At 55.8% G+C, this 25,961-nt stretch overlaps 1 protein-coding gene across 4 annotated transcripts; it reads right to left on the bottom strand.

The window, feature by feature from the left end:
• Nucleotides 1-4,320: 4,320 nt before the first annotated feature.
• GPRC5C (G protein-coupled receptor class C group 5 member C) lies at nt 4,321-24,559 on the bottom strand. 4 transcript variants are annotated; one of them, XM_063717877.1, is made up of 6 exons: nt 23,413-23,496; nt 15,104-16,186; nt 12,002-12,096; nt 8,988-9,137; nt 7,065-7,157; nt 4,321-6,687 (listed from the first exon to the last, which is right to left on the bottom strand). In XM_063717877.1, the coding sequence occupies exons 2-5, from the start codon at nt 16,152-16,154 to the stop codon at nt 7,098-7,100; spliced, it is 1,356 nt and encodes a 451-aa protein (XP_063573947.1). In that variant the 5' UTR covers nt 16,155-16,186; nt 23,413-23,496; the 3' UTR covers nt 4,321-6,687; nt 7,065-7,097.
• Nucleotides 24,560-25,961: the final 1,402 nt, after the last annotated feature.

Here is a 25,961-nt window from a genome sequence, read left to right as displayed (position 1 = left end):
ATCTAATTCAGCCTTCGAAGAATCATTCAGCAAGGCTGGGTGGAGGGTGGGTGCCCCATGCCACATACATGCAATGAACACACACTCCCTGTCCCAGCCTCCTTGAAAACCCTCCCAAGGAGAGAATGAGTTGAAAATCTAGGCAGGCTAAAAGTTGGCCCATCTTTCTCAGGGGGAGAGATGAGGAAAGGGAGTGTGGCCGAGGGTAGCTCAGTCTGGTCTTTGTGAAGGCTGGGTCAGGGACGTCGCAGGCCACTGCAGCTGCTGGTGGGGGCCACTGCTACCTCTGGCCCCTTTTCTTTCTTTCAGATGAATTTTTTTTAAAATATTTAATTTATTTTTATGGAAAAGAGAGAAAGGAAGGAGAGAGAGAAAAAGCAAAACAAGACAGAAAAAATCTTCTTGTCTCTCATCTGCTTGGTACCAGTGGATTCCCACCCCCACATCCGGCCCCCTTTCCCCCCTGCCCCCGGCCAGCTCCCCCAATGGTCCACTTTAACATCTGCTATGGTGCCTTTTGTCTCTTTCCAGATTTCCTATGCAAATACAGTCAATTGTGAATACACAGGGGGAGGGGGGACTACTAAAACCTCCCCCGTTAAGTCTGGAATTGGATTCTTCTGAAAATTCTGCTCTGTATGGTAGGGTGGCATGCAGTGGGGGTTGGGGCCAACAGTGCCCTGCCCCAGCCCTCTCGTCACCTTCCTGGCTCTGATGACCGCCCCCAAACGGGCCTGGTGAAGGGACAGGGCGGGATCCTCCCCAGCTGGGACCGACTCCTTTTGTCTTTCCCACACCCCACCCAGTGTGTGTGCGTGCGTGTGTGTGTGTGTGTGTGTGTGTGTGTGTAAGGGGTGGACCCTGTGGGCCAGGATGCCCCCTGGCCTTCAGCCCTGAAAGCCCCTGGGCTCACACGGTGGCCTCAGCCCAGCTTCTCCTTGGGAACGTCAGGCTGCCCATGGACACCCAGTGCCTGAGTCTCTTTCCGGCGCCCCAGCTGGCCTGACTGCTAGTGATGGGCTTGTCCCTAGCATCCCCTGTCCCATCCCCTCTCCCAGCACCCACATCAGGGTGGGGGCACCCTACTGTGAGAAAGCCTGGCAGGTCACATGCTGCCGAAATACTGTCAGGCCAAGGGTCACAGTTCCCAGGCCAGCCTAAAGCAGCTGGCAGCGGCAGGGAGAAGGGGAGGCCAGCACCAGCGTCCTGGCTGCAGGGACCTCGGGCTCCAGGCCCCCAGCCCGTGTGGCTGCCTCAAATGCCCACCGTAAAACCCTCGGGGAGTGGGTTTCCACCCGGAGAGTTTGCCCCCAGGGGACATTTGGCCGTGTCCAGAGATATTTGTGGTTGTACGGTTAGGGGGCTGGCTGTGCTCCTGGCATCCAGTGTAGGGGGTCAGGGATGCCGCTCAATATCCTGCAGTGCCCGGGCCAGCTCCACTACACAGCGATCCGGCCCCAAATGTCGCTGGTGGAGCCGAGGAACCCCGGCCTAGAGCCAGACGTAAGGCAGCGACAGGGCTCCCCGTGCCCTTGGCCTCACTACGTCCACCCGCGGAAACTCCATGACCCGGCGGGCCTCCGGAAGGGGATTCTTCCCTTGGGAAAAGGGGCCTGCTTCCCTGGCGTCACCCACCCCACCCCCGTCTCTGCGGGGCCTGAGAGACACAGGGATGAATGAGGCCCTCGCAATGCCCGGCGGCTGCGAGGCCCGGCTCTGAGGGCGGGGAGGGGCGGAGCGCGGCGGCCCGGCCCCCAGGCTACAGCAAGAGCTGGGACAGCTGGCTCCGGCCGCGGCCCCGCGGCGAGGATCGGGTTGCAGGGGCCGGGGCGGGGCTTGGGGTGGGGCACGAGAGGCGGCCTCGGGTTGGTTGGAGCTGGGGTGGCCGGGCCCTCGCGGGAGAGGCACGTGGGCGCGCCGGCTGCTTGGGCCCACCCCCACCTCCCCCCACCTCCCCCCCACCTCCCCCCACCTCCCCCCCACCTCCCCAACCCAGGTGCGTGCGGAGGAGTGGGCTGTCTGCGGGTGGGGTTCCGGGGCCCCGCCCCCTCTCCCAGCCCGGTCAGGTTAGGACGCTGGGTTAAGGACGGAGCGTAAAACCTTCCCTGGGCCTGGGCCCCCGCGGGCCCTCTCCTGCCGTCGGTGGAGTTGGGGGTGAGGCAAGCCACCGTTGCCTTTAGGTGAATCAGAAGAAGGAGCCACTTCCAGGCCCCTGGCTTGGAGGAGTCTGCGGGGGCGAGGGGTCGGGGGATGGGGCGGACAACCGGCTGGGACCGGTCCCATTCACCCCCACGGGACCCAGCTTCTCTCTCCAAAGCACAGCCAGGCGGTGACCCCGTGTCCGCCCAGTTCTGCTCCAGACTTTGAGTCGGAACCCCTGGGGGTGCATCTGAGGCACAGCCCTGGGGCTTTAGGTCCCCTCTCCACTGCTGGGGACACCAACTCCAGGGCTCAGACAGAGCTGGAGACATCGGGGTGCGTTTCACAGACGAGGAAACACTTGCGGGGGCGGGGGGTCAAGGGAGCTGTCCAAGGCCACAGAGCTGGCTGGAGCCAGGCCCTGGTCCGAGATGCCCTGCCTGCCACGAAGGTGCCGCTTGGGAAGGGGATACCCGGGGAAGCTTGCTGAAGGCACCTGCCTGCTTAATCCCAAAACGCATTTGCTGGGACTCACGTGGCCACTCCCACTTCAGCCCTCAGGCCTGACCTGGCAAAGGAGGGCAGGGACCAGATCGCTCTCATCTCCACTCCCTCCTGTCCACCCAGTAGACAGTGGGCATTTGCTGGCAGAAAGCAGCTCCGTCCCAGCTCTTCAGCCTAGCTTCTTAGACTTCCTGTGCGCCTGCCTGGGGACCCTCCTAACGCCTCTGCTGGCCCTTCTCTCCTGCCATTCAGGGCGCGGGCACTGCCAAGGGTCTCTCCCCTTAGCATCCTCTTCCAATCGCGGCAACCTGCCAAGCCACCCACTCTGGGGACCCAGGGCATGAGGCAGCATAGAGGGAAGGGAGGATGTGGCACCAGGAGGTGCCAAACTGAAATCTGGCCAGAAGACCTGCTTGTCTAGGCAGGAAACACTGGGCAGATGGTGCCTGGACGCTCTGACTTGACTGTGACTTTCGTGGGGGTTACCTGGAGGGGACAGAACACCAAACACAAACTCAGGGGGCTGGTACCCCGATTTTTCAGATGAGAAGACTCAGGAAGGACCAAGGGAGCTGCTGAAGGTCACAGAACTACTAACAGCCAGGATGTGAACCCGCAGCCTCTGATTCCAAAGTCATATTTTCTGCGTGCTGCAGAATTGCCTCCTGCTACAAGGGCATGGGTCCCTGCTCCCCACCTCCTTCTCTGAGGGTACTGGTGTCTCCCTTTTAATCACCCGCACGCCAGAGGGACGCACCGCTCCAGCCTCTGCCTATCAACAACCTTTTTTCAAGGAGGATGAGGTCAGAGCCGCACCCTGAGCCCAAGGAGGATGAGGTCAGAGCACTCCCGGTCTGGTGCAGATGCTAAATAATTCATGCAGCTGCTGTGAACGGGGGCCGCAGCTTCCTGGAGGGCCCAGAGTGGAGACGGCAGACAGGAAACAAATCCTGGTCCCTGGCATCTGTGCCTGACCTTGGCGCATCCTCCGGGGCTAGTGAAAATGCTGGCCTTGGCGAGAATGGCTTGCAGGGCCGACAGACCCTTCCGGGCAGCACCCCCACGGGGCAGGCACTTAGCCTCCATTGCTTGCTGTCTTCTATGAGCTGTGGGGGGGCTGACGAACAAGTGCAGGGCCATGAGTAAACTGGAAAGCCAGGAAAGGCACTCGGCAGGTCTTCACGGCCCAGGGGATTTATCAGCCATCCCTGGTTCTGTGCACTGTGCCATGCCTTTCTGTGCACTGAGAATTTCACCGAATGGGTATCCTGGCTGCCTCTTCCAGCCATGCCAGGCAGCAACAGGGATACTTTTGGGGTCGCCTCCCTCCCCACCCACATTTTGTGTAGGTGTCAGAGTTCTCTGGCCTTGACTGGTTGAGAGCTCAGTGGTTTTTGGAGGCCTGGTTTTCCCCTTAAAATAAATCCCCAACAGAGAAAAAGATTAGTTGGAATCAAACAGCCTTTGTTGGTGTAAAAAGCAAGAGGTCTAGCAAGGAAATACACATGAAAAAAATCCGAGAGGCAGGGTGGGGGATGGGGGAGCAGGCACCTGGAATCCCAGCTACATGGAAGGCTGAGATGGGAGAATCGCTTGAGGCCAGGAGTTCGAGAACAGCCTGGGCAACATAGCAAGACCCTGTCTCTAAAAATAATTTTTAAAAAAATAAAAACTAGTAACTCCCAGAAGAATTTATGAACACACAGGAATTCAATGGCAGTAAGCCCTCACCCATGGAAGGTAAGCTCGTTTAATTCTGAGCAGTTATGAAGTCCAAAGTCCTCGGTTTGACAGTGGTGGGTGTGAGATTTCCCACGGTGTTGGCTGGATGATGGTGAACCTGCGACAGGCTCTGCCTCTTCTAGTTTTCTTCCATTCAACGCTTGTTTGTGATGCCGCTCGACCACCTCAAAGAAGCCGTCTCTCTCCTCCTAAGAATTCATCTAACTTCTTCTCCACTTGGCCTGGGCGGGAGTAAGCAGGGCCAGTGGGTACTCCTGAATACAGGCAGGCGTGCATCTTTTAGGAGCCCATCCCTCCCTGAGCCTCACACGCAGACCCCCAGAGGACTCAGGCTATATACAAACCCACGTCCACTGGAGACTGCAGCCTCTGGGCATCAGGCACTGCCAGGGACTCCTTTGAAATTATCACATAGGAAAGCAACACAGTGCCTTGATTCACTAAGGGATCTTGGGGCCGCTAAGCTAGACCAAGAGCAGTGTGAGGTCCATAGAGCTCCCTGCTTCCCTTCCACTGGAGGGAAGTAACATTCTGTTCATGGACTTCATTCAGCAGGCAACACAGAGAGGTTGGGGGCCACAGTGAGAGCTGCAGTCCTACTCTGCAGGGATCACTCGCCCAAATTAGCTCTGGAAAAGTACGCCAGTGACAAAGGCACAGGCTGCTGGGGACAGGGGTAGCACTGGAGAGCTGTGGGACCGACTACAGGGCACCTCCCCAGAGAGCTGCTCTGGTCGTCACCCTCTACCCCGGCACCCAGAGGTGCTGCTGGGCTGGGGACTGAGCTCTAGGGCCCACCTTGGATAAGGGCAGGAAAAACCTCAGGAAGACAATGCTATAGAGAGCTCATTTTCACAAGCCTGGAGCTGTGCCCATCTCTGTCCTTGGTGCCAGCACCATGGAGGTGCTGAGAAGACCCCCTCTTCGCTGGGTGACCGTCAGGACCCTCTGGAGCATGTCCGAGGGCTCAGAATACAAGAGGCTCCTCCAGTGATGAACCAGTGCCAGCATATCCAGGTGCTGCCCAAGATGAGGTAGAAACAACACATCTGCCCATCAGGAAATAGCACAGTCTTTAGTCCTGGATCCCACTTACCTGAGGATCCCACTTACCTACTTACATATCTGCCCATTAGGAAAAAGCATGATCTTTAGTCCTGGATCTCACGGGCCTCCCACGTGCCACAAGTCCCTGTCACGAGAGAGGCCTAGACTCTAGTTCATCTGGTCCAGGGCTCTCCACTGGTCCCTGAGAATGCAGTCCTGACCCCAACCCCGCGTGTCCTAAGGGTACTTCCAGGCCCTGACCAGAGATGTTGGAATAGCCACAGCAGGCCCCTACTGCATTCCCAGAACCTGTGAGATCCAGGTAATCAGGGCCATGGACACCTGTTCCTGCCACAGGAGCCACCTTGAACCCCAGATGCCAGGGTGGCCTGCCATTCCTAACTCCTTAGTGAGCACTCCATGAGGTACTGCTGGATGGAGAGAGCTGCCCTCATCTCGGCAGGCTCATCCTCGTCCCAGACGGCGAGGGGCACTGCGGGCAGAGTGCAGGCAGGGCTGGTCCTGGCTTGCTTGTGGGAACTGCTTCGTGGAAGATGGGGACGGCTCAGGGGCTCTTGAGTGAAACACCCCAGGGGCTCCGATCCGGGACCCACAGGCCGTGGAGAGAAGCAGCGTGCCCAAGCCTGGGGCTGAGCTCTGCCCCCATCTCAGTGGCCTTCCACAGTCCAGGTGGTGGCAGGAGGCCCTGGTGAGAAGGGCAAGGGCCAACTTCTGCCCTGGCTTGGCTCCAAAGACTCATGGAGGAGATCCATCTAGGCAGAGAGTGGGACAAGCCAGTGCCAGACACCAAGATGGTAGGGCCAGAAGGTCCAGAGTCAAGACGGGGCACTGAGGCCTGTTGTTCACAGAGGGGAAGATGGCAATCTGAAGAACCACAGCCTGGGGACACAGGGACTATGATTTGGGAGGGGCGTGTCAAGAGGGGAGTTGGAGGCAGCCTGGGGGCCCGCGGGCAGCTCCTTGAAGCTGCAGCCACCTGGGGATCAGGAAGATGGGCTGGGCAGGAAAGGGAGGTGGCCCTAGGCGCTCCAGTCACACACTCAGGGCTTCACGGGGGCCCACTCAGTCCACTGCTTCAGGTCGGTGGCCTCCAGCCCCTCCCAGCTCCAACGACAAGGATGGGAAAGGTGCTGGGCCCGGCCCAGCCTGGGTACAGAGGAATGAGGATCAGGATGCAGTGCAGTCCTGGGAAGAGGGCTTCTACCATCTCGTTTTACTTTGCGGGGACTGAGCCTAAAGTGACCAGAAAGAACAAGAGTCAAAGGGGACTCTACCGCGCGGGGCCCAAGCACTGGTTTTTACTTAAAAATAGTGTTTCAGTCCCCAGGAGGCTAATGCAATCTGAGCATAGAAGGAGAAGTTTGGGAGAAGTTTATTTTTTTTCCCAGCAACCTTTCTCTCCCTTTCAACAAAAACATTTTTTCCCCTACAACCGGTATCAGAAAATAGCTTCTGACTAATTGGGGAGAAACATTCCCAAGCCTGGGAGGAGCAGGCTCCCCGGGGCTGGCCTGGGAGCCCCCTGGCAAAGCCTTGAGCCAGCGTCCAAAGGTCAGGACGCTGCTGTCTCAACCACACGGCTGGAAGTGCCACCCACTGGACTGGCTTACCCAGGGTGGGCCACGGAGAAAGGCTGCTGGACATCAGAGTCTTAGGAAAACCTGGTTGGTGTTGGCCTGGCCTCCCTGGGTCAGTTCGCTTACCTGTAAAAGGGGGCGGTAGAACTACTCTGAGGCCCTGTCTCACCCCAAAATGGTACAGTTCTGGGATTTTGAGTCTGGAAAAGGGAGAGAATACTAGTCCTGCCCACCTTCCAGGGCAGCCCTGGGGATTAAAATGAGCTGATGGGCCGAGAGTGGTGGCTCATGCCTGTAACCCTAGTACTCCAGGAGGCTGAGGTGGGCAGATCACTTGAGGCCAGGACTTCAAGACCAGTCTGGGCAACATGGTGAAACCCTGTCTCTACTAAAAATACAAAAAGTTAGCCAGGTGTGGTGGCACATGTCTGTAATCCCAGCTACTCAAGAGGCTGAGGCAGGAGAATCGCTTGAACCTGGGAGGCGGAGGTTGCAGTGAGCCGAGATTGAGCCACTGCACTCTAGCCTGGGCAACAGACCAAGACTCTGTCTCAAAAAAAAAAAAAAAAAATTAAATTAAATTAAATTAAAAAAAATGAGCTGCTGAGGAAAGGCTTTTGCTTAGTATAAGTACCGAGCAAACTGACTTTCTTTTTTTGAGACAGAGTCTCGCTCTCTTGCCCAGGCAGGAGTGCAATGGTGCAATCACAGCTCACTGCAGCCTCGACCTCCTGGGCTTAAGAGATCCTCCCACCTCAGCCCCATGAGTAGCTAGGACTAATGTCTGGCTAATTAAAAAGATTTTTTTTTGTAGAAACAGGGTCTCACTGTGTTACCCAGGCTAGTCTGGAACTCCTGGGCTCAAGCGATCCTCCCAGCTTGGCCTCCCAAAGTGCTGGAATTACAGGCATGAGCCATTGCGCCCTGCATAAATGGACATTTTAATGACCGCTCGGGAACGAAACCAACCAGGACCTGGCCCAACCCTTTGCACTTTTGTCAACCCATTTGTAAACAATTCCTGACTCTCTCTAGGCCATTCCTTTGCACGTATCACACGGTGTGATCTCAAAGAATGGAGCAGAATGAGTCTCCACTTTGTCCGCTATGGGATCTTCACTGTCATTCATCCCAGGACAAGCTGAAATGAGTTCATCTTCCCTTACATACAGAGCCACCTGCTCAAGGCCCACCTTCCCAGTCCTGTCCCCACAGCCACTGGAGGGGGATTCCCAGAGGAAAGCTGCCTGGCATCAGACAAGCCCAGGTGCGGGACTGCATCCTAGGCACGCACTGAGCCTGGGTGTTCATTCTGATCGCACACAATACAGACAGAGGACCTGCTAAAGAACCACTCGCTGCGGAGAGGCATCAGCTACTTAATTGCACAGGAAAAATCTGCAGCAGCTTTAAATGTGAGCTGGATTTGGAGGGAAGAAAGAGAAGTCACCCACAGGCCATGGTGGAGGAGAGGTTCATCAGAAACCAGGAGCCCAGGTCAGAAACCACAGTCCCAGAGCGAGAGTTAATAAAGCAGAAATGTATTTATTAGGCACCCTTGTTCCTCACAGAGGAGCAAGATCCAGGCCTGAGCGCCTGGGAAGTCTCTTGAGGTTGCAGGAATCTCCAGAGAAACATAGGCGCTGCCCGGCCACCACCCCGAGAACACTATTTGGCTGGAGTGTGACCGCCGAGGTGACCCTGGGAGGAGGCTGGGGTTGGCTCCTCGACTCCACAAACACTGAGGAGCGGGTGGGGACACCCAGGACACCCACCCAAACACTGGCAGAGAGGGAGGCCCTTCCAGATCTGGGGCACATGTTGCTGAGCCTGCCAGGGGAAGGAGGATCCTGGAGAGTCTCTTGCCTGGGGCCAGGTCCTCAGGGCCCTCCCCAAATCCGCCTGCCTCTCCTGGCCACCGCTGACTCAGTCCCACACGTAGGGGTTTCTAAAGACCTGAGAGTTCTTGCCGTCTTTCGGCGGTGTGGCCGCCTGGTGGCTTTGGGCCGAGTACATGTCTTCAGCCCGCAGGGTCGAGTTGGCACTGCCCATCACCTGGCTGTTGGCGGTGGCCCGTGGGAGGATGATGTCGTAAGCTCCTTCGGACTGGAAGGAAGAACAGGCGGTCTCACAGTCGGGGATCGGGAGCCAGGTTCCGCCGGGGCGGATGCACAAACACTTCCTGCAGGGCTGGGACTGCCAGATCCCCCCCAACTCCCCCCTCAGCTCCTCTGCCCCCTCTGGCTGGGCCCCAGGAGCAGCCTGGGACAGCCAGACCTGAGCCCCTTATCTCACCCTGCCTCTGGGCATGGGAACGAGGCCCCTGCTGACCTTAGATGGTGCTAGGGCTTCATAGAGGGGGATCTCCTTCTCAAGCCCTCTCCTGCTTCCAAGTGTTTAGGGAAATGCTAGGGCCAGTGGAGGGTCAGCCACACAGAGCTGCTGCTACCTGTCTGACATAGCTCCCAGGCCCCCTTCCTCCAAGAATCTTTTTTTTTTTTTTTTTTTTGAGACGGAGTCTCGCTCTGTTGCCCAGGCTGGAGTGCAGTGGCGCAATCTTGGCTCACTGCAAACTCCGCCTCCCGGGTTCACGCCATTCTCCTGCCTCAGCCTCCCGAGTAGCTGGGACTACAGGAGCCCGCCACCATACCCGGCTAATTTTTTGTATTTTTATTAGAGATGGGGTTTCACCGTGTTAGCCAGGATGGTCTCAATCTCCTGACCTCGTGATCCACCCGCCTTGGCCTCCCAAAGTGCTGGGATGACAGGCATGAGCCACTGCACCCGGCTCCTCCAAGAATATTACCCCGAGTCTACCGCCTGTCACTACCATACCCCCAGCATCACAGTTGCTGGCTTCCCTGGCCGAGGACATGGCTCTGGGTGTGCCCACACATCTCTCTAGGCATCTAGGCTGGCCGGTCTGATTTGGAGTCTTTTTTTTTTTTTGTAGAGATGGGGGGTTCTCACTATGTTGCCAGAGCTGCTCTCGAACCCCTTGCCTCAAGCAATTCTCCAATGTCAGTCTCCCAAAGCACTGGGATTAAAGGCATGAGCCACTGCACCCAGCCCTGACTTGGAGTCGTGAAACCTGAATTCTCTGCCTGGCGCTGGGTCTTGCTCCCATGTGGGTGAGAGACACCAGCTGTGGGGTGAAGAGGGTCCTGAGGTATCTGTTCTGGCTCCTATGCTGGAGGGAAGGTGAATTCCTGGCCCCATCTGTCTTAGCCCTATGGGAAAGAGCTGCCACCAAATCTCTGTAGCTCCCAAGCCCCAAACCAGGCTTCAAGTCAATCAGGCCCAGGAGGTCCTCAGGCTTGTCTGCAACGGCCCCTGTCCATGTGGTCCCTGGAACATCTACATTCGTGGTCCAAAACCATGGATGAGTGCGCATTGGAATCACCTGCACTGCTTGTTAAGCCTCACCAACTCATAGCTGGACCCTATGCAGTGGGCCCCATGCAGCTGGCAACAGCTGGGGGAGGGAGTGCTGAATGCAGGGCTGCAGATCTGCGCTGGATAGTGCTTCCATGGTGCCGATGCCCTGAACGGATGCTAACAGTCAGCTCCATCCCAGCTCTGGCCCCGCCCCATCTGCACTTTTATTATTTTTTATTTCTTATTTACTTATTTTTTGAGACAGTCTCACTCTGTTGTCCAGGCTGGAGTGCAGTGGTTCAATCTCGGCTCACTGCAACCTCTGCCTCCTGGGTTCAAGGGGTCCTCTGGCTGAGGTCTCCCTAGTAGCTGGGACTACAGGCATGTGCCACTATGCCTGGCTAATTTTTGTGTTTTTAGTAGAGATGAGGTTTCGGTATGTTGGCTAGGCTGGTCTCAAACTCCTGACCTCAGGTGATCCACCTGCCTCAGCCTCCCAAAGTGCTGGGATTACAGGTGTGAACCATTGCGCCTGGCCCCCATTTGCACTTTGAGCAGGCTCCCAGGTGAGGCTAGTGCTGGTGGTCCGGTTACCATGTTTTGAGAACCGGTCAGATAAAATATCCCTGTTAATCCAGATCATCCCCCAGGAAGCAGACTCCAAACGCGCTGGCGAGTGAGGCACAGCAACAGTGAGGGAAGCTATTCAGCAAAGGCTTCTGTGGCTGCCCCCTCCCCGCCAGAGCTGACAGCCCGCAGCCTCCACTCCTGATGCTCCGGAAGCTCTCCTCTGCCCAGGCTCAGGTTCAGGCTCAGGGAGAGGGGAGGCGCTGGGATTGGAAGCTTCAGCCACACTCACCTCCCCCTGCCCTGCGGCTCTCACAGAGAGGGCGGGGAGGGGGATGAGAACGCCACCCGGCTGACCTCCTTGTTTCCTGTTCCCAGTGTCCTGCCAAGACGGGTCACTGACCTCTCCCCACAGCCTCTGCCAGCCGGGAGGAGGAACACATATAGGAGTGAGTAGAATCCAATCCACCATCTTCCTGCTTCCTCCCTGTCCCCTGGCTAATGAAGCATCTAGTTTCCAGAACCCAGGGGAGGTGTAAGGTCGAGACTTGCTGCCTGCCGGAGGGGGAGGGCAGTGTGGGCCCCCTTGGCACAGCTGTGGTTGAGAAGTAAACACCTATCCAGACCTGCGACATGTGGACCCTTGTCCATTTTGGGAGCACCTGGCTGAGACCCTCCTTTGTCCCTCCCCAAGCTCTCCAGGGTAAAGCTGGCAGCTCCCACCAAGGAGAGCTCACCCAGCATTCCCTTCAGCATGCTGACACAGCCTGTGTGCAATGCCCCAGTGACACAGGGCAGGTCCCACTGCAGCGCAGCTGAAGGTGGTGGGTACGCTGACTCCAGGAGAAGGAAGTTAAGAACTGGGGCTCTGGATTCCCCAGGTAAAAGCACCAGATGGAGTAGCTTGCCTTCCCCCTACCACCTCCACCCAACCCAGCTCTGGCCACATGGCCCTCTCCCGCTGGCCTGCTGAGGCCGGTCTCTGTATCCCAGCTGCGTCACAGGGACCTGGGGAACCCACTTACCGGGACTTTGTGCATCAGAGCCATCTCGGTGGGCTGGTACACACTGGTCAGCAGCTGCCCGTTGTACCCGCTGTATGGTGACACCGGCCTCTTAGCTACAAGGAAAAGCAGGAACAGTTTGAAGATCCCAGGGCTCTCAGCTCCCTTTCCCACCTCCCACAAGCCAAGCAAGGCTCTCTGGGGGCAGGGAAGAGGTAAAGGGGGCAGGCCAACCCTGGCATAGTCTCTAACCCAGGAGTGGCCAACTTGGGGGTGAGGTTGTGAACACGGGGGCCCCCTCCCAAGCCTAGCACCCCTTTGTACAGATGCACGGGAGTGAACAACACTGCTGGGCTTCCCCGCACTGTAGACCCCCCAGCCCCTGACCCAACAGCTCAGAAAATGCTCTGTCAGCAACCTCCACATCCCCATCCGCCCTCCGGGGCCAGGGGCCAAGAGGACACATGGGCCTTCGGCCGCCTTCCAAGATGGCCAGCATCCAGCTCTGCCTGTCACCACGGGCCAGCTGCCAGGCGCAGAGGTAAATACATCTGAGACCCCTCGGCCTAAGCCTCTTCATGTCCTCCCAGGGCCGACCTGGGTGCCCCTTCCCCACTACACCAACCCAGAGCCTGGCCAGGGAGCCTTAACGCACGTCCCAGCCTGTGGCCCCCTGGCAAGTTTCCAGAACTATTTTTAGCTCCAGGGATACTTCCCTGTGCCTTTGGGGTGTTGGTTTCCCGAGGTGTTCCGCCCTGCTGGGCACTCCCAGGGTGTTTGAGGAGGGCTGCTGACCCACCCCGGGGCCTCGGAGCAGGCCTTGCTGTGAGGACGGCACAGCGGATGTCTGGCTCCAGCAAGGCTGACGGTCCTGCAGCTCTGAGGGACCGCAAACTATATAGGGTTTCCTAAGTGCTGGGGCTGGGCTCACTCTATTGATTTTTCCATTTAGAAAAAAAAAAAAAAAGAAAGAAAAACTCAGCCCGAAGGTTGAGAACCATTTGGCCCTGGCGGGCGTTCGGTGCGGGGGCGGGGCCTGAGGCTCCTCCCAGCACTTGTTCATAAGCCCCACCTCTCCGGTGGGTTTTGCCAATTCCACTCCCCATGCACACTGTGCGTGTGACAGGGGCTACCCAGGGGTGTGGCCAGCACCTCAGCCCAGGTGGGCAGATAAAAAATCAAGTGCCCGGCAGGACAAGGGTCATCTGTTTCTCCAAAGCAGGGATTATGAGGATTTCACAGTTTGTAGAAGAGAAAGGAATGTCTCTGATTCTGGAACTTCCACTGCCTGACTCTGACCTCCCAGCAGAGACCCCAGAGCCGGTGCTTGTTAACCGGGCAGTTAAGAAAGTCTAAAGCCCCCAGGCCTCCAGATCAGCACAGTCTGGGGGCAGGGTCAGGCCTTTGAGATGGTACCCCCAAATTTCCAGGTCATGTCAGATGGGGGGCTGCAGCCAGCAGGCTGAGGAAGAGCAGGTGGGATGCGTGCAATGGGCCACATCGGTAAGGGGATTAGCACAGGGGCTGGCACAGAGCAGGTGCTGAGGAAATGCTAGTGGGCTGCACAGCTAACAAGGGCGCTGCTGAGACCACTACGTGGCACCCCAAATACTTTTATTAAAAAGAGAAAAAGGCCAGGTGCAGTGGCTCACACCTGTAATCCCAGCACTTTGGGATGCTGAGGTGGGCGGATCACTTGAGGTTAGCAGTTCGAGACCAGCCTGGCCAACATAGTGAAATCCCGTCTCTACTAAAAATACAAAAATTAGCCAGGTGTGGTGGCACGTGCCTGTAATCCCAGCTACTTGGGAGGCTGAGGCAGGAGAATCTCTTGAGCCCGGGAGGCGGAGGTTGTAGTGAGCCAAGATCACGCCACTGTACTCCAGCCTGGGTGACAGAGCGAGACTCCGTCTCAAAAAATAAAAAAAATAAATAAAAAAAAAGAGAAAAAAATTACCTGAGAAATAGTTCCTTTTAAAGAAAACTAAGGTGATTATGGATACATACATAATAGAAAAACGAGTTCTGAAGGATAGTATTAGTAAAATACGTAAAATAATAGACACGCACACACAGCAAATAGCTAATTCTTCAAGAGTGCTTTTCACGGGCCGGGCACTAAGTAATTTTTTTTTTTTTTGAGATCATCCAGGCTGGAATGTGGTGGTGCAATCGGCTCACTGAAGCCTCAACCTCCTGGGCTCAGGCAATCCTCCTGCCTCATGAGCTTCCTGAGGAGCTGGGACCATAGGCGTGCACCACCACACCTGGCTAATTTTTGAAATTATTTGTAGAGACGGGGCCTCACTATGTTGTCCAGGCTGGTCTCAAACTCCCAGGCTCAAGCTCCACTCACTTCAGCCTCCCAAAGTGCTGGGATTACAGGCGTGAGCCATGGCGCCCAGCCGGCACTAATTAATTTAATCCTCATAAGAACCCTATGAAGTAGGTACTGTGATTATCCCCATTTTACAAATGGAGAAACAGAGGCACATAGATATTTTATCAGTCAATAGTGGTCACTTCTGGGGATGGAACAGGATGGGACGGGTAGGACTGGGGAGGCAGCTGGAGAAAATTTCATTTTATCTGTAATGTTTGAAATTTTACAGTGAGAATATATGCATGAATTATATGAATATAGAAAAAAATCTTATTTATTTATTTATTTTTTTTGAGATGGAGTCTTGCTCTGTTGCCCAAGCTGGAGTATAGTGGCTCGATTTTGGCTCACTGCAACCTCCACCTCCCAGGTTCAAGCTGTTCTCCTGCCTCAGCCTCCCGAGTAGCTGAGATCACAGGCATGAGCCAGCACACCCAGCTAATTTTTTTGGATTTCTAGTAGAGACGGGGTTTCACCATGTGGATCAGGCTGGTCCCGAACTCCTGGTCTCAAGTGATCCACCCGCCTTGGCCTCCCAAAGTGCTAGGATTACAGGCATGATCCGCCATGCTCAAATGAAAAAAAAATCTTTAAATTAAATGGAATTTAGAGACACTTAGGCAGAAAACTACAGAAAACCTCGAAAACTTTCCATTTTGCTCAAGAGACTGGCTCCCTGTCCTGCGGTAAAAGACATGGGATGGAGAAAGGGGCCACTGGGGACGTCCACAGAGACCCACCTGCAGCCGGCTCGTCCATGGAAAAGGCCTTGTTCTCCACGAACATGCTCTGGCCCTTCTGCTCTTTCAGGATGGTCTCATAGCCCACGCCCCGGGTGGGGTACATGTCCCCCTGGTAGCTTTGCTCTGGGCTGGCCTTGGTCACTTGGGAGACCTCGGGGATGACGTAGAAGAGGACGAAGGCCCAGGCATTGGCGGCGAGGGCGATGGCCAGCGTGGGGTCATCCCAGGTGGGACTGTTGTGCTGCTTGTTGCCGTAGGTATACATGACGATCCATACCACCCATATGGCAATGGAGGTGGCCGTGGTGAGCAGCACAAAGACCCCATGCTTACGCCAGCGCTTGAAGCGGCCGCACAGGGCGGGCCAGGCCCCCAGGAAGGCGCCCAGCAGCAGCAGCATGACGTAGATGAGCGCCATGACAAAGTCCATGTTAGCGATGGCGCAGGGGGAGGCCACGGCCCAGCCCGCACTGCTGTTGCCCTGAGGGCCGCCCTCGCCACTGCCCCGAACCAGGGTGATGATCAGCCACTCCGTATTGATGATGACCTCCACCAGGGTCAGCAGCAGAGCCACAGCGAAGATCACCCAGCCCCGGGGCCCATGGTTCTTCCGGGCCAGGAAGTTGAGGGCAAAGACGTGAGCCGCCAGACAAGAGAAGCAGATGGCGAACAGAACCCCAAAGAGGAAGCGCCGAGAGGCACAGGTGGAGAAGTCGGGCTTCACCACACAGGCAAACACGAGGCAGAAGAGGCCCAGGGTCCCCAGAAGGAAGAATACCTGGGTCCCCAGCAGGCTCCGTTTCTTGGTGTCCTGCACAAAGGGGAGGCTGGCCACCAGGATGATGGTGAGCACAAATGTGGTGACGATGCCCGCCCCAGCCACAGCCTCCAGGACGATGCCCCACGCCCCAGAGCGGTCACACAGGTTGTAGTAGAGGGGGTTGAGGCCTTGGCTGCAGCCGGGTGGGACATGGCCCTGGGCCCGGGCCCCTGGGAACAGGAAGAGAGGCAGTCCCAGGCATATCACCAAGGCTTTGTGGATGGCCATCCTGGCTCCCAGGCCAGGCTCTGGTTGGGTCCCTAGAGACAGAAGGAAAAGGGACAAAGTTAGTCCTCCAAGGTCAGACTCCAGTATACGTGGTGCTGCTTCCCCCATCCTAAACCCAGGCAGACAGTGCTAGCTGCTGACCATGAGGCTCTCTGGACCTCAGAATCCTTCTTAACATAGAACCCCTGAGAGGCATTTCAACTGGCCGGAGAGGCAAATGAGATGAAGTCCATTTGTCAGCCCTATTCCTAGCCACAGCAAAAGAAAAACCTGTTATTGAATTTTCAGTTCCCTCCCTTCCACGAAACATAACCTGGGTTCAGATATTCTCTGAGCTCTGGCGGCTACGGTGGAGGATAAGGGGCTTGTGAACAAGTCAAGACCAAGCATACCACCCACCCAGCACCTCCTCTCTGCCCTGGGACTTCCAGGCTTCAGGAGGTCAGCTGCTATGCCCCTGAACTCCATTCCTGTGAGGCCTAAATCCACAGCCAGTCAGCTATGCGTTCATTCATTCATTCATTCATTCATTCAATAGACTTAACAAGCAGCTGCAGCAGGCATAACCAACAGCCAGGAAAAATGAAGAGACAGTCATTTTCCCACTTTTAGTGCCAAGTCCCCACTTCAGAATCCTACATTTTTTGCCTAGCTCAGAAGCGGAAGTCAAGGGTAAAATAAACAAAGTCCCCAGCTAAGGAGTTAATGACTTAATGCCAAAATTTTCCTTTGGAGCATTAACATTTTAAAAGCAAGAACCAGGCAAGGGCAATGCAAAACCCAGAGGAATTAATCTTTAATAGAAGACTTTAAGACGTCGTAGCTAGAAGGCAAGAAAGTTAGCTTTTATTAACACCAGCAAGGTAATTTTCACTCCGTCTACTCACTGCCACTCTACCAAATGCCACAGATCTGTGCCAGAGAAGAAAACCAAACTCCTGCTCCCAATACCGATCGGATTTTCCCACGTGAAGTGGAGGTAATGGATTTAACAGGCTAAGAGATATTAAAGACCAAATCAATGAGTTTTTTTCCAATCAAAAGTTTTAAATGTACTTGGAGGAAACCTAACACTGAAAATTTAAATGCTGCTGGGCACGGTGGTTCATGCCTATAATCCCAGCACTTTGGGAGGTCAAGGTGAACAGATTGCTAGAGTCCAGGAGTTTGAGACCAGCCTGGGCAACATGGTGAAAACTCGTCCCTACAAAAAATACAAAAATTAGCAGCTGGGTGCAGTGGCTCATGCTTGTAATCCCAGCACTTTGGGAGGCCAAGACGGGTGGATCACTTGAGGTCAGGAGTTCGAGACCAGCCTGGCCAAAATGGTGAAACCCCGTCTCTACTAAAAATACAAAAATTAGCCAGGTGTGGAGGTGCACCCCTATAATACCAGCTATTCAGGAGGCTGAGGCAGGAGAATTGCTTGAGCCCGGGAGGTGGAAGTTGGGTTGCAGTGAGCCAAGACTGTACCATTGCACTCCAACCTGGTCAATAGAGTGAGACTCTGTATGAAAAAAAAAAATGTATATATATATATATATTTATATATATGAATTTGCAGGGTGTGGTGGTGTGCACCTGTAGTCTGAGCTACTTGGGAGGCTGAGATCAGAGGATCATCTGAGCCTGGGGGATCGAGGCTGCAGTGAGCTGCGATTGCACCACTGCACTGCAGCCAGGGCAACAGAGCGAGACTGTTTCCAAAAAAAAGAAAGAAAAGAAAGAGAAAACTTAAATGCTTAAAGAAGCAGGTTATACATTTCAAAATTCTATGAATGCAGGTAGTCCACATTTAAGTCACCCCACATGTTCAAATAGCTAGTTGTAACCCCGCTTCATCAGGAACTCTCTGGGAAAACAGCAACCAAGCTTTCCTGGTCTGACAGTGACCACTAGTGGCTGGCAGGGGAATGGCATTATCTAACTATTGCGTGAAGCTGCCACCCTTCTTCCTTTTTTAGGGGGATTGTGAGGTTGTTTAAACAGGGTTTACCTCCTTACTGTTTTCTACCATTCCTGGCTACTTAATTTCTAATAGGCAAGCAAAAGCCGCAAATCCCACAGTTGATAGAAATTGTCCCTCTTTTCAACACAGAAGCAAAAAAAAAAAAAATCTGTCCATAATTGATATGTGCAAGAACACTTACTAAATCAGGGGCAATGCAACTCATAAAATTAAGTGAAATGGACACAATAAAGAGGATCCATTTTCAAAGTCCCTTCAAATAGTCTGCATGCCACTTGAAAATATTTAGGTCGTCTTAGCCATCTCAGCTACCTCATCTTTCAATTAAGCTTGCTTAAGATTAACTCTTAAAATTAACTATCTCATGTAAATGTACTGTTGTTTTCCTAAATAACTGGCGTTCTAACAGCTAGTTTCTCTTTACTTCTAATGCAGGACTTAAATAAGCTTCTGTAGGGGACTTTGTAAATCAATAAAGCACCAACTGCATTTTATTTACAAGTGCCGGAAAGAGGAGTAAGAGAGTGCTAAGAGGTAAAGAGTAGGCTGGGCACAGTGGCTCATGCTGTAATCCCAGCACTTTTGGTGGGCAGATCATTAGGTCAGGAGTTCCAGACCAGCCTGACCAACATGCTGAAACCACGTCTCTACTAAAAATACAAAAATTAGCCAGGTGTGGTGGCGTGTGCCTGTAATCCCAGCTACTCAGGAGGCTCAGGCAGAAGAATCCCTTGAACCCGGGAGGCAGAAGATTGCAGTGAGCTGAGATTGTGCCACTGCACTCCAGGCTGGGTGACAGAGTGAGACTCCATCTCAAAAACCAAAAAACAAAACAAAACAAAACAAAAAACAACAACAAAAAAAGGGAAGGCGTAATATGGACCCACTCCTGGGAGATAATTTATGGATAACAACAAGCTGTGGGATCCTAAATGTTCAACTTCATCTTGGGCTCCACAGCCAAACCAGCCAGAACTTGGGCTTGAAGCTGGACGTAGGGAAGAGAACCCTCAGAACTGCCACTTAGACTCCGGACACCTGCACTTTCAAGGGCTTTTCACCCCACCTTCCTCGGCCAGGGCCCAGTTTAGAACAGGCAATTACTCCCAATCAGCAAATATTGACTGTGCGCCTGGGAAGGAAAGGCCCTGTTGTTCTCAGAGCTGTGGAAAATACAAACATGAACAAACGTAGTCCCTGACTTGATGGCATTTAAAATCTATCAAGAGAGATAAGGCAGGTACTCACAAAAATTACACAAGGAAGAATATGATTAAGGGTCACACAGTGGAATTTACCTGTAGGAGAGAGACAGGGGCTACAGGAACACAGAAGAGAAACAGGCAGAGTAGAGAAAGACTGTTCCGCAGAGTTTTACTCAGAATCTAATAAAAAAACATATCAGGTCCCAGACACTGCCAAGAGACAGGGACACCCAGAAGCTAAGCCCTGAAGAATGTGAGGAAGGGCTGAGCAGGTGAAGGGAACAAGGAGAGGGACGTGCAAGGCAGAAAAGATGGTATGAATCAAAGCCCTTCGAGCCAAGTCCAGAGCAAGTTAAAAAAGAATTCAGTTTGCCAAGTATCAGCTGAGTTTGCAAAGGGAGGCTGCAGCTGCTGGCTGACACATTGGAAATGCTACAGGGGTGGGGCTGGGGGCATTATTCTAAAGGCTGAGGGCATTATTCTAAAGGCAACAGGCAGCCACTAAAGGCTGTTTTTAGCATCATAGGGGCATAGCCAGGGCTGTGCTTTTAAGAAAAGAGTCTGGCAAAAATGCACAGGCAATCGATTTGTTGGGGGGCACATTCATCCCAGTTTAAAGGTCAAGGTCAAAGGTAAAGCCGTAATGGCCAGCTCTGAGAGATCCTTTCCAAAAAACAATAGAAGGACTGGTTGGATGGTGGAGGTGGGGGAAAAGGACACTAAAGCCCACACTACAAGTTCAAATCTAACAGGCATGTCATTACAGAAAACCAAGCCAGGGACCAATGTCACTCATTCTTCTTGATCCATCTTGCCCTAGAAATACTTGTCTGAACCCTGCTGGCTCCCAGAAGCCCACAGGCACTTGGGCAAGGGTCAGGAAAGCTTCACAGCTCTCTGTCCCCAAGCCCCCACCTCCAATTTCCCCCTGACTCTGTGGTTGGTGACCAGCAACTTCCTTCTGCACCTGACCCTTCAAGTCTTGCTTCTCCTGCCAACCCCCTCAATATAGAAACTTCCAAGGAATGAGAAAGGAGCCTGTACCTGCCCCTCACCGCATCCAGGTACCATGCTGCTGCCCAGCAGCCAGGCTGCTGCTTTTATTAAGTTGCTGAGTAACTTAATAGCCTCAGAGGAAACAACCTGGTCCCATCCTGAAATACCTTATTTCTCTGGTTCCCCAGAAATGGAAGGGCAGGTGGGAAGACAGAAATACATGGACTCAGGTGGGAAACCTGGGCTTTCTGGGCGTGGCTCTCATCCACTGCCTAGGACAGGGACCCTCAGAGAGTTAAAGAGAAGCTCAGAAGAGCACAGCTCCAGCCCTCTGATGCCGGGAGTGCACATTCAGCCAATGCCTTTTTTTTTTTTGAGACGGAGTCTTGCTCTGTTGCCCAGGCTGGAGTGCAGTGGCATGATCTCGGCTCACTGCAAGCTCCGTCTCCCGGGTTCACCCTGTTCTCCTGCCTCAGCTTCCCGAGTAGCTGGGACTACAGGCACCCACCACCACACCCGGCTAATTTTTTCTATTTTTAGTAGAGACGGGGTTTCACTGTGTTAGCTAGGATGGTCTCGATCTCCTGACCTCGTGATCCGCCCACCTCGGCCTCCCAAAGTGCTGGGATTACAGGCGTGAGCCACCGCACCTGGCCTTTTTTTGTTGTTTTTTTTGTTTTTGTTTTTTTTTTTGAGACGAAGCTTCACTCTTGTTGCCCAGGTTGGAGTGCAACAGCGTGATCTCAGCTCACTGCAACCTCCAACTCCCAGGTTGAAGCAATTCTCCTGCCTCAGCCTCCCAAGTAGCTGGGATTACAGGTGCCCAACATGCCCGACTAATTTTTGTATTTTTAGTAGAGACAGGGTTTCACTATGTTGGCCAGGCTGGTCTCAAGCTCCTGACCTAAGGTGATCCACCTACCTCAGCCTCTCAAAAGTGCTGGGATTACAGGTGTGAGCCACCGTTCCCGGCCCAATGCCACCTTTTAAGATGGTGGCTAAGGGACTGACAAGATGGACTCAGCTCTGGTCAGAGGCTTTTCCTCAGGACCCTGGAGGAAACTTCTGCCTCCTGTGGGTCCCCAGACCCTGCACTAAGACTGAGCCTTCTGATCCCTGAACGTTCAACTCATGTCCATGTCTCCCTTCCAGGGCTGTAAGGTCTTTGAAGCTGGTGAACAAGACTTCTAGAATCCACTGCCACAGCTGGTGCTGTGCCTGAACACAGTGGGCATTCGGAAGTCACCTCTGGATGGTCCCAGGTGCATTTCTCCACACCCAGGGCTGCCCCCTCCATGTTGGAGTTGCATCTTCTGCTTACAGATTCTGAGAGGGTTCAAGGAGGGGGGTAGGAGGGGAACCTCCTTCCGCCCTGAGTCTCCCCCACCCCACAGCTGAAGCCCAGCTCCAGCCTCAGATTATTTTCTGGACAAAAGGGCCTTCTGCTTCACTTCCCTGGAATCAGTTGTACAAATATTTTTAATCACCTCTGAAATCGGCCTTTCCCCAGGCTCAGCCACCCGGCCCCCAGCTCTCCTGGGAGTCAGTCCAGTCCAGTTGCTGAATCTCCCTCCTCCCTCCTTCTCTCTCCAGGGGGCGCAGAGGCCTGGTGGGCTCAGAGGCTCAGAGGCCCAAGCAGCCCTGACTGGTTTCCCCCAGCAACAAGTGGCTTCATCCAGCAACCGGGGAGACAGCCAGGCCTTCTCACTTCTCCAGAGCAAAACTCCCTTCCTCGCTCCAGCACCATCCACACACAAGCCTGAGACCCCCTCCACCCACCAGGGCAAAGGATACCGCACTGGAGAGAGAGCTCCAGCGTGTCACAGGGCCAACCAAACTCAACATTGACCCATGGCCAATGGCTGTCTTCAAGGGCTGTGACCAGGGCACTCTCCAGGGAGGTTCCCCCAGGGATACCACAGAGCACCTGCCTTCCTCCCATCCCACACACTTAAGAGCCTATCAGGAAAGACAATGGCCCGACTGACAGCCTTCCTGCCTCCACTCCTATCCGTCTCTCTCAGTCCCTGGTTAGGTCCCATTGTCTCACCCCTCTGTCCAGGGCGCTCAGGCGTTTACCCCATCGATAAGAAGGCGCACAGGAGATTCCTGTGCCCGGAAGGAGCGGCCTCGGTGTGTAGGTTGGTGGGGGGTGGGTTGGGGTTCCTCGAACCTCAGCCTAGACACCCCACCCCTATCCGCCTGCCCCTGCCCCGCACCAAGACCTGGCATTTGGGCTAAAATGCCCTGAGCTCTCTGAGACTTGGAAATCTTCAAGGGTCTGCTCTGGAATGTCACTCTGGAATGCGCCCCACCCCCCAAGGCACTCCCTCCCCCAGTCCAGTTGAAGGCACAGGGGTGGGGGGCCGGCGGGGAGAGGAAGCTCCAGGAGCATAAAACCCTGCTTCAACACAGTTCCCTCCCCCGGGCTTTAGGATCTTGATCGTGCAGTTTGTAAGTGATTGGGTCTTCCTGGGTGTAACACTGCCGGCCTGGGGATGGAGGTGCAAAGGACGCTGGAAAAGCCAGCCGGGAGTGGGGGTTCGGGATCTAGGGGCCAGACTACCAGAAGGGGAGGCGCTTTGATAGTCTGAATTTCCAAACTTCCCTCAGGGGGATTCTGAACCCTCTCCTTGGGTCGACGGTACTGGGGTCTACACCTGCGCTCCCCGGGTGGCTGGAATGGGGAGAAAGGGAACCAGTCACTCTCTCCCATTTTTAGGGCCACAGAAACCTGCCCTCCCCATCCACAGTAGCAGGCGGCGGAGAGGACGCCGACCCACAAGAGAGAGTGACCGCGGACTCCCACCGAGAGGCAGGCGGTGGAGGGGCTCCTCTTGGAGACCCCGATTGTGGAGTCGTTTCCCCTCCCTCCAGCCCGAGCCGCAGCGCCGGGCTCCCCCATCCCCCCAGTCCCCAGCTGGCTCGGGTTTGAAAACTTTCAGCGACCGAGCGGAGTTGGCGCGGCGTCCCCAGGCCGCAGGATGTCCAGCACCCCCGCCTCTGCCCTCGCCCACTCCCCGCCGGCCCGACCCCACTCTTCCGGGCGGCAGAGAGGAGGGCGGAGCGGGAAGGCAGCAGCCCTTACCTGGGACTCGCCGCCGGCCCCGCTCCAGCGCAGCGTTTGGGGCCAACTCCAGCCCCAGGCGGCAGGCGGGAGGCAGGCGGGGGTGGGAGGGACGCGGCGCGGGGCGCTGGGCCAGGCCCGGTCCTGGCTGGGATGGCGGGGCCCGGGCCGGGACACAGGGCCTGCCTCTCCCCGGGACCGAGGCTGAGCCAGGCGCGCTGGGTCGCTCGCTCTCGCGCGGGCCTGTCCCCAGGCAGGGCTCCTTGCTTTCGGCGAGGGTGGGCTGGCGCCTGCATCACCGTTACATCACCTCCATTCAGGACGCTAATCGGGCGCCCGCAGCGCTCCAGGTACGTGCGCTCCGTTTACACAGGAACAAAGCCTGCCCGGCCCTCCCCGCCCCGACTCACCTCCAGGCTGAGCCGACTCGTACTTTCCGGCTGGTGAGGGAGATGGGAGTTTCTGGCCCTGCCGGCGTGTGGGTTGTTGCTGTTGACTGCCACGCCCCCGCACACGGGCGCGCGCACACTCACGCGCGTTCACTTTCTGGGCTCGGCCTTCGCCGGGGCAAGCGGTGTGGGAGTGCAGCCCTGTGCACCCCACACCGCGTCTTCCAGAGAGCGCGCGTACGGACACGCGCGGGGCTACCTTGGCGCGTCTCCGTGGGGGACACCTAGCCTTTGTCACCTTCGTCCTGGCCCTCCCGTGAGACACACTTCAGGCATAGTTCGCCGGGAGCGGGCCGGAGCAAGGCGCACACTCAAGACAGAGTCCGTCTTTGTCACGCCTTCTGCGCCCCCTCCCCTCCCCAGCTTGCACACGTGGACACACCGCACACCGAGGTTCGCCTTTTGCACGCACGGTCCTTCTCTGGGACCTCCACCAGTCACCAAGCGTACGTGGGATCGTTACCAAGGGCTCCTCTCACGCGTAGGCCGAGTCCAGACCACTCCGGACCGTGGGCAAAGGTCCCCCTGGGCCCGACTACCCCGCGCCCGGGTTTCCTGTGACCGTTCCAGGTTCTGCCCAACTCGGAGCGCGCGCTCCCCTCCCGGCGTCCCCGTTCCCTGCTCCGACTTGTCCTAATTAGCCTTCACGGTTTTGTTCCCCGAGGTACAGTGTTTAGCGCGGCCCCCTGGGTCTCTGCGCTCCGGGACACGTTGGCTCTGACTCCGAGTCCGTCCCCTCCAGCGGCCGGGAGACCTTTCCAGGAGGTCAGGTTCCCACCAGCCCCACCCCCATTCCCTGTTCCGGGGTGGATCTGTGGGTTGCCACCCTTTCCCCTCCGGCCCCAGGAATCTGCTGAAGGTGGACCGCAGAAATTGGGAAGCGAATCCAGGCTGGGACTTATCCAGCCCGATAAACAAGAGATTTTCCGGCCGCCTTCCCCCGGGGCTGCTGGCCTCATGGGGGGTGGGGTGCGCAGTCCTGGGGGCCCGCAGCGAGGCCTAGTTAGCCCGCGCCAGAGGCCCATAGGGGCTGAGGCGCACGGAGGAGGGAGAGGTTGTTGGGCCTGGCCAGGGCCCTGGGGACGCGGAGGGAGGGCAGGGCGCCGAGTCTCGGGGTGCCGGTTCTCATGACGCCGAATTGCCTGGGGGATCGCCAGCGGTGCGCCAGTCGGAGCCAGCTGGTGGCGGGGCGGGCGGCCCGGAGTGTTTGCTCAACCCTGAGCGCCCGCGAGGGGGAGGGGAGGCAGCTGGTCACTGGCTAGCGGGTAGCAAGGTGGAGGAGAGGGAGCTGGGAAAGGGGAGGGTATCTCCCGGGCTGCTTGTTTGTGTGCCTGCCCTGGTCTACGACAACCGGGAGTCTAAACTCTATGAATCACCCGGAGTTGCTGGAGCGATAAACCTCAGGCTGGTTCCTCCCCTCGCACACCGGCTTCTCTGACTCCAAGAGGGAATGTTTGCTTAGAGGCCGGAGCTGGCGGTGAGGCCCTGGTTCTCTAGAACCCTGTATCCCTTCCTGGCCTTGCCCTCACGGGCTGGTCTGGGGTGACGAAGACTGAATTGTTTCAAGTCTCTTCAATATTAAGAAGAGGGGCGAGTGCTGTTGCTGATCTATTCCTCACTCCTGGGCTCCCTCCCGTAGCTCCACCTCCCACCCTAAGATTCAGAGGCCCCCATGCCAGGGAGGCAAACACTTGTAGGGTCCAAGCAGTTAGGTGCCCACGCTAGAAAGGCAAACGGCGGGTCAGACCTAGGCGAGGGGCATCCATGACTCTGGGCTGGGACTAGTTCTCAAGAAGCAGGCAACTAATGCTGAACACAGTGTGCTGGGAGGGGCTGCTCATTAGCATATGTGAAAAGCCAGCTAAGAGCTAGAGGAAGGTGGAATGGAAATAGTCCCCGAGACTGCTTGTGACCTTAAGAAGCCAAAGATGAATTGTGGATCTGGCAGATCTGTTTCAACTTATTTTCAAGCTTTGGGAATCTCTTTTCCCTACCTAGATTCTCCAAAAAGGCAACTCTTTGCCCCTCCCTCCCCACCCAGGCGGGGGAAAGCCTGGGGCATCTGAGGCCTGGGCCGAGCAGCAGAGCCCTGCCCACTGCCAGCCCTGCGTGGTAGATGGC

The sequence above is a fragment of the Pongo abelii genome, chromosome 19, assembly GCF_028885655.2.
Source record: "Pongo abelii isolate AG06213 chromosome 19, NHGRI_mPonAbe1-v2.0_pri, whole genome shotgun sequence".
Classification (NCBI taxonomy): domain Eukaryota; kingdom Metazoa; phylum Chordata; class Mammalia; order Primates; family Hominidae; genus Pongo; species Pongo abelii.
Note: the sequence above shows the minus strand (reverse complement) of the source record. Positions and strands in the feature narration are given on the sequence as shown.

Bases quoted from the DNA above. Each gene is read 5' to 3' on its own strand.
- GPRC5C (XM_063717877.1), bottom strand. From the start codon at position 16,154: ATGGCCATCCACAAAGCCTTGGTGATATGCCTGGGACTGCCTCTCTTC. The intron at 12,097-15,103 runs GTGGGTCTCTGT...TTTTCCTTGTAG, and splicing joins CATGGACGAGCCGGCTGCAG to CTAAGAGGCCGGTGTCACCA. The intron at 9,138-12,001 runs GTAAGTGGGTTC...TCTTCCTTCCAG, and splicing joins CTCTGATGCACAAAGTCCCG to TCCGAAGGAGCTTACGACAT.